Below are 8707 nucleotides of genomic sequence, written 5' to 3'. Positions count from 1 at the left end.
TGATAAGCTAATTCATGAAGGTGAAAGGGTAAGCGAATCAAAGAAAATGAGTTCCATCGAAGTTTGTCGATTTGGGATAAAATACGGGCCGAGCGATAATACCCGATATTTATGGACTAGTACCATACAAGGTACCATATGGTTATGATAGTAAGGTGTATAAAGTGTATTAAAAGTAAGTAGTATTTTATGTAATTTGAGATAATTCTTAATTATGTGAATAATCAGGTAATTATTAATTTTAGTGAGAGATTAATAATTAGTGAATACTTAATTAGGATCTTGGATTGTATAAGCCTAAGAGGCAAAAACGTTCCAGCAAGCCATTTTCCAAACAAATGACTCTTAGTCATTTGTGATTAGGTGGCAAAGTAATTACATAACACTTCGTTCTTAACATTTTCAATACCAAGACACTACATCAGATGCTAAACTCATTTCTAACATTTTGAATACCAAAGACCCTACCATCATATGCTAAACTCATTTCTAATATTTTGAATACCAAAGACCCTACCATCAGATGCTAAACTCATTTCTAATATTTTGAGTACAAAGACTCAACAATCGGATGCTAGCAAAAATACTACAACGTGACTTCTTGCAACCAAACGATTCCAACGAGATTTAGCAACGTAAAATTTTGCGGTTCTAAAGGAGTACTGTGCGACCTTTTTCAAGAATATCATACGAATTTTCCCTACTCCAGGTATGTTAAGGCTATCCCTTCTTTCTTTTTGGCATGACCCAAATGATACTGAAAGAAACGAGCAAACGCACAGTTTTCATAAACGACTCTATTCATAGAAATATTAGGGGTGTCTATATTCTTGATTCCCCATGTGAATTATTATTATACCTTCTGTTCATGGGTCTCAGAAAAATACGTATTTGATAAAATTTATCCGACAGACATATTATTTGTATGACATTCAGAGAAAATTTTATTAACGTATTTCTTAAGGCATATTATTTTTATGACATTCCGAGAAAATATTATTAACGTATTTCTTATGCATTTATACATATACATTGACCCATGACCAGATGGCGTTATATACACGTATATAACGTATATTATATGTATATGAGGTATGAAAAAAGGTTACGACGTTATATACGCAACACCACCTGATCATCTGATATACATTGAAGATTTTTCCACAGTGGCCGAAATGATATGATGGGATGCCCTCAGAGGCTTGATGATATTATGAACACATATACCTATGCATGGTATGACATTTATACGCATATGCATGACATTATAAAGATGAAATGATTCACAGAGCTATGCAGAAGTACATGTCGAGTCTTTTACTCCATGTTTCTCTCATGTCTATTATTTACTGATTTTCATTCCTTACATACTTTGTACATTATTTGTACTGACATCCATTTTGCCTGGGGACGCTGCGTTTCATGCCCGCAAGTCTCGATAGACAGGTCGAGAGTCCTCCAAGTAGGCGATCAGCTCAGCAGAAGATATCGGTGCACTCCATTTGCTTCGGAGTTGCTTGTTTGGTCAGTATAATTTAGATGTGTATGGTTTGGTATGGCGGGGCTCTGTCTCGACCTTTATAACATTTATGTACTCTTAGAGGCTTGTAGACATATGTCGTGTACGTGAAAGATTGTACGGCCTTGTCGGCCTATGTTTTGAGTTTATAAATGATCATGTTGGCCTATTAGGCCCGTATGTCACGTGTATATGATGATGTAATAAGAAAGATACGTTACGTTGGTACTCGGTTGAGTAAGGTACCGGGTGCCCGTCGCGGCCCATCGGTTTGGGTCGTGACACATTGGCTAGCGCCGCTCGCCGGCAGCGGAAGCTATTTGGTTTTCTCCGAAGACCGGAGAAGCTCTGATACCAATGTGATCAAAATATATTTTCTTATAAATCTATGAATCCTCTCTACAATTCTCTATTCCTCCTCCACTCTTTTTCACACATAAAATAAGCTAGTAATACCCCTATTTATAATAGTACGAAACCTATTTTAACTAGAAACAGGAAAACTTATTCCTATATAATTATGACTACAAATCCTAACTAGACATGAATTAAATAAACTAGCAAATATTAAATCCTAAACAAATAAGGTTTCCCACTATAACTTTGAATTAGTTTTCCAACAAATGAGATGCCATTGCAACAATTGCTAAGTCCATAAGGGAGAAGATGCGGCTGTGTCAAATTTGATTTTTGCATATTTTCCGTGAAGGAAATGCGTTGGCAGATCATCTTGCTAATAGAGCTTTTGCGATTGAAGGGGCATTGAGTATTCACTCATTCTGTGAGCTTATATTAAAGTGAATAGCAACACATAATTTAGACAAGAGTCAGTGTCTATCTTTGTGAATTAAGCCTGTGAAATCGAGAAGATGAAGATCATGTTGGTAACTATACTGGAGTTAGCAATGGCATTGGTCTTCCGACGCTCTTTGGTGCTATAGATGGTGGTGCAGTTAGCATTAATTCCAGATGTTGGAGGACAGGTTTGTTGGTCACGGTTCAGTTCGTGGAAATTTATGGTACCCGCACAACAAGATAAACGTGAGCAATTGGTATGGAATGAGGCGGCCGAGAATCAACATTACTTTCCCTTCTGTAATGTTTTGCGAGTCTCAATTCTTCATAGATGCTAGATTGTCAATTTGTACTATCAACTTAGTGCATTCCATAAGATTCAAATTGATATCAGTATTTCTTATCTTTGTTAGTTTTTATTTTTTATATGATGTAAGGGGCGATTTTGATTTTATTCATAAAATTAGCCACTACATACCTTGTCCGGTGGTATTTTTTTTTAAAAAAAGAAGCTCTACTATACCTATATATGATCGAATGATAAAACATACCAGACAATTCTAATTCGGTCCCAAATACATAAGCAGAATAAAAGTAGTATAGCTAAGAAAAATTTCCATTGCATAATAACAGTGTGACACCAATAAAAAAAACTAATGTAAGATCTAATTTAGTACCTAATATCACCACGTAGCACATCATAATTTTTTTTATTAATTTAAGTGGTTCAAAAACTTATTTACTTTTATTTTAAGTCATGACATATTGATATTATGCAAGATGAGTTGTTATAACGTGGCTAAACTTACAGTGACAATTTTATCATGCGGCAGCCCAATAACAACAGCAAACAACAACCCACTAATAACCCCACTAGTGGAATCTGGAAAGGATAGAATGTACGCAGACCTTACCTCTACCCCAGAAGGATAGAAAGGTTATTTTCGAAAGACCCTCGGCTCAGATACAGTGGCAGCCCAATAACATTTTGCAATAATTTTTATTATTACGATATATATGTTTATTAATTGAGTTATCTTTTCATTACAAAAGTTACTCGTATGACTTTAGTGCAACAAACTGAAAGTTGGGTACCCATCCATAAATTTATCTCACTATACGTAGACAAACTGAAATTCTTACCGTATAAGTGGACAAAATAAATTTCCCCCCTAAATTGGTAGAAATACAAATTCTACCTAGAGAGATTTTTGCTTGAAAAGATAGGATGGAAAGAAAAATAAAAGGATATGATGAAAAGGAGTAAAAGAAAAATGAAATTTAAAGGCTGTAGCAAGAGAGCTACTTTGGGTGGTTCTTAGCTATTATTGGTGTGGCCTCCCGACTTTTGAATTCTATCATTAGCAACAGAAGCCTGCATTTGGCACAAAATGAACCATCATCAGTCTCATCTATATTACTGTAACCTGTTGCAATTCCCCTATTTGTACCATAATTAAGAAAAATATTCTTCTACTATGTGGTTTTATTTAATTTAATAGTTATATTCACTATCTTTTTGGGGTGATCACAAAATTATAGAAAGCAAACAGGAAAGGGGAATAACTCTACTATTAAGATAAAAAGAATATACTGTCCTAGAATATTATGCTGATCACCGAAAAATGAAATATACAAATAAATAAAGAAAGAAAGAAAATATCAGTTACCTCATTTTCCCAATCAGTTTTTGCTATCATCCAAATTAGGACACAGGTTTGGGAAGTAGTTCCTACCAGCATTCCATACCACATGCCCTGACAAATATAGTCAACAACAAAATCCCTTCAAAATGAGAAATCTTAAACAAAATACTACTACAACTACAAATACTCCTCTTTTCAATATCATATGCTAGATCTGTTTGGGTCCAGTGTAAACGAAATACTAATAAATACAAGTAGTACTCTATCGTTTGTTCTTCTTTTCCTAAAGTAAAAAATAAGATGAGAAGGGATTAGCACCTGAATGCCCAATTTGAAGAGGAAGGTAAGCAAAAGACCCAAAGGGATACCAAAGAAATAGTAGCACACTATGTTAACATAGGCCACATGTTCTTGCCAACCTACTCCAATAGCCACCCCTGTTGTCACACATTCATCCTCATATTAGTATCGATGCACGTTTGAGAAAACTGAAATAATGGTAACAATAACAAACAAGACTCGATTATAAAATATAATTATTCACTTTACACTGGAAGATTAATGTCATCCTCTACAAATCAAACAGATGCAAGACAAGAATATGGAATGTTGCTAGGTTATATATTCACTTACGTGATTGCCTTAGCGACGGGCAAATTTTGGTTAATATTTTATTGTGTGTATCCATGATACTCGATCACAACTGATAGTGTCTTAGTGCTAGATTCATAATTATCTCTGACATTTTTGCCGGAGGAAATAAAAATAAATAAAATAACTTTAACCTCCGTCTTCTCCCATTATATTTTCTTCCTTTCCCTGGTTTCCAAAGGATACTGTGTATATTAACCCATTTTATATATGCTACAAGTGCAAATCAGTGTATGATAGGTCTAAACATCACATTCCTACTCCAGTTGACTGAAACAATAATTGGCATTGGTTATCTTGTTTCAACCTTATAATTCGTAACAAATAATGGGAAATTACCAGAGAGCGTAGGTTGGAGACTGTTAACGAAAAGAGTGGCTCCTAATATAGGAGTAAGATCATACACAGCCTGCTGGACTAGTGCATTATTGGTAAACAAAGCTGGATAATGGTTTCGAGCAGCGAAAAGTAGGACTGTAAGAAAGGCACCAATTGCAAGTGAAGTGATTGAGACCACTAGCACTGAGAATTTTGCTCTTCTTGGACGCCCTGCTCCTAGTTCATTTGATACCCTGACGCTGCAACAATAAAAAATGTTTTTTAATCATAACTTTAAACTGTTATTAGACTGAAACAAAAAGGAAATACAAACCTTATAGCTGCATTGAATCCAATACACAACATGAATGTCCAGCCAACTATGTTTGTACTGCAAATTCAGTTTTAGTTCATGTGATGCAGGTCAAATCAATGAGAAGGTGAGGACAATTTCTAAAACTGCATTATAGGATCCGAGTGAACTGACCATATGGAAGTTGCATCCACTGCGATATCTGCATTCTTTAAGTATCCAGCAGAGAGAATGAGCGACATAAAGTACCAATATTCTAAGCTGCAAAGATAGTAAAGAAGACATCTCAAAGTTTAAGTACTCACATCAAACAAGTGAAAACAGAACAATAATTTGTGAAATCCTCTTACTATTTATTTCATGTTCACTGCCAAAGGAATAGTAAGTTTGGAGTATAACTTTGTTTTTTGATAACCGTGGTATTCGTACCAGCTTGTACGCATCTCGACTAATTTCATGGGATACCTACTACCTCCCACCAGTCTGGACCAGCTTGCGCGATAATTCCATGGGGTACCTACTACCCCCACAAATACAGGTACCGGATAACTGTATCCACCAAAGCTTGAAAGATAAGAAGAAATCACCTAGTATGTTGGCCTCGGCTAGGAATTTGAATATGAGACCTCAATAATTCTTAACCCTCATTTTGACCACTAAGCCACACCCTCGATGCAAAATATTTTTATGAGATTTCTTTTACGTTTGCTTCTCGTGTAAACTTGAAAATCAGACAGCACACAAAGGGTGAAGCAACAAGTTGTTCTTGTTTTACCGGTGGGTAGGGGAGAATGAGGTCAATCTATTCAGCATGATTTATTTCCCAACGAAAAATTCAGCCAGACTTTTGCCTCTTTGCTGGATTTCTTTTTCATTTCCACATTCCCAAATCCAAAAACTCTTCTACTCGTTCTTCGTTCTCCTTATTCCCTACTCTTCCCCACTAATATGCAACAAAATTAAATATGGTTCTGCGTAACTCTCACGTAGATAATAGATTGAACACCTATTGATGCAAATTAGCCTGTTCTTCAATTCTTTGCTTGAAATCTTGAATTTGTAACGTGGAAAGGCAATTAAAGCTAACTTCATAATGAGTTATCATTGTAGTTAATAGTGGATGAGTCTGGGTATAACCTATGATATGGGAACTGGGATTTTGGATATCCAAAGCTAAATTGGTTCGGTATGATAAAATTGAATGGATTATGCAATGGTTGCGATGATTTTCTCACTTTAATACTCGTTTAGCTCCAAAATGAGAGAAGGCTCGTAATATGACTATTATATTAATATACCACTTCACTTTCGAGACCATTTCTAGAAGTTTTTCAAAGTAAAAGGTTGTGCCAAATGGTAGGTATACTTTGATAGAGCCATTTCTAGAAACAACTACTACCTGTTTAGTTCAAAGAAATTATCTTCAGAAAATAAATAAATAAATAAATAAAACAGGACTGAATTGATGAATAGAAACTTACCAAATCATTATACCAGATGCAAGGGATAATCTAACAAATTCCCAGAGATGATGAAAAGCCTTCCAAGAAAATCCAGACCAAGCTTCACCACAACTCCCCAAAAAAATATACACAAGTTTCCCGATGACCATGAACCACCACGAGCCGTTGAGAACCGCCGCGGCGGCCGGCAAACCCCAGCCTAGCTTCAGCATCAAAAGCCAAGTAAAAAAAGTATGCAAAGCAAATGAAACCCCAGCTATAACAGCCATGACCATCATCTTGCTCTGAGCTTGCAAAAACTTCATAATTGGGAATTCCAAAGCAAATGAAAACACTTGTGGTATCATCCACAACGCGAATTTCCCCGCCCACCTTGAGATGTTTTCGGGCTGACCGATTAACATTAGAATTTGGGTGGCGAATATGTTGATAAGAGTCAATAGTATTGCTGCAGTATTGAGGATTATCCATGACCTTTGCATGTAAATCCCTAACATATTTAGCTCTTTTGCTCCATATGCTTGCCCACATAACGTCTCCAATGCGCTTCCCATTCCCAACTGTTAAAAATGGATTACAACCACAATATCCAAATTATTTTCTTGAGGATAAAATTAATAAAGCCAAATAATATAGATTTATTTACCAGTACGCCCTCTGCGATTCCCATAATAACCGAGTTCTCAACGGAGACAGCAGCAAGTTGAATGGTTCCAACATGGCCAGCAAAGAGTTGAGTGACAGCGCCCAAAGAGTACTGGCAAAGGGAGGTGAATATCGCGGGTCCGGCGAGGTACCACAGTTTCTTGGACTCATAGTTGAACTCCTGGAAAAAGTTTCTGATACCATTAATGGGGAGGATGTCATCTTCATCAGATGGCCATTTTGGAAGTTTTGAGAGGAGAAGTGGTACCTTTGTTTCCTCCTCCATCCTGGTTTTGTGAACTTGACTAAACATGGTTTAGACAGAGGCTATAAAAGGGATGCATGTGGGGTACTTTTATTTAGAGAGAACAAGACAAGGGTTTGGAGAAGAACAAAAGACATATGGTTTAAATGGGTAAAAGTACACTATTAGCTGCATCTCATCCAGAAAGTGAACTCCACCTAACCCCTTAATCAGTTGTTACCGTATTGGTCCAAATATAACCTTAGTTTCAAAAATGATCTAAGAATACCCTTTATTATATTATTGGGTTATTTATACCCCTGCGATCATACTTTGGGTTAAATATACCCATCATTTAAATGGAGGGACACGTGTCATCGTCTTATTGGCCAATTCTAAATATCTCATAATTAATTAAAAATATTCATTGCCCATACCCGAAAAGTAATTTTTTTTTTTTGTAAAAATTAGAAAAAACTAATTTTTTTTTTACTAAAAACTGAAAAAAACGAAAATATTTTTTTTCCCAGTTTTTACAAAAAACCTGCTTTAAAAAAACTGAAAAATATTTTCTAAAACAATATTTTTGTAAAAACCGAAAAAAAACTGAAATACAATTTTCTAAAGCAATTAAAAACGGGAAATAACTGAAATTTAGTTACTAAAAACTGAAAATATCGAAAATATTTTTTTCTAGTTTTTAAAAAAATATCGATTTAAAAAAATGAAAAATAATTTCTAAAGCAATTTGTTTTGTAAAAACTAAAAAACAAAAACTGAAAAGTAATTTTCTAAAGCAATATTTTTGTAAAAATTGAAAAAATAAATATTTTCTTTTTTTTCAGTTTTTAGTTTTAAAAAATTCAGTTTTTTCCAGTTTTTACAAAAACATTGTTTTAGAAAATATTTTTTAGTTATTTTTAAAGCAGATTTTTTGTAAAAACTGGAAAAAAAAATATTTTCGTTTTTTCAATTTTTTCCAGTTTTTACAAAAAAAAATTGCTTTAGAAAATTACTTTTCGGGTATGGGTATTTTTAATTAATTATGAGATATTTAGAATTGACCAACAGGACGATGACACATTTCACTCCTTTTAAATGAGGGGTATATTT

At 34.8% G+C, this 8707-nt stretch overlaps 1 protein-coding gene across 1 annotated transcript; it reads right to left on the bottom strand.

Annotated features, from left to right (window-relative positions):
* Positions 1-3403: 3403 nt before the first annotated feature.
* Positions 3404-7738, bottom strand: LOC107830844 (protein DETOXIFICATION 29). The gene is made up of 8 exons (XM_016658509.2): positions 7352-7738; positions 6724-7265; positions 5417-5503; positions 5264-5320; positions 4951-5189; positions 4279-4397; positions 3985-4071; positions 3404-3689 (listed from the first exon to the last, which is right to left on the bottom strand). The coding sequence occupies exons 1-8, from the start codon at positions 7661-7663 to the stop codon at positions 3633-3635; spliced, it is 1500 nt and encodes a 499-aa protein (XP_016513995.1). The 5' UTR covers positions 7664-7738; the 3' UTR covers positions 3404-3632.
* Between the last annotated feature and the right edge of the window lie 969 nt (positions 7739-8707).

The sequence above is a fragment of the Nicotiana tabacum genome, chromosome 21, assembly GCF_000715075.1.
Source record: "Nicotiana tabacum cultivar K326 chromosome 21, ASM71507v2, whole genome shotgun sequence".
NCBI classification, from domain to species: Eukaryota; Viridiplantae; Streptophyta; class Magnoliopsida; order Solanales; family Solanaceae; genus Nicotiana; species Nicotiana tabacum.
The sequence above is the reverse complement of the archived record's forward strand: the minus strand, read 5'-3'. Positions and strand labels throughout refer to the sequence as shown.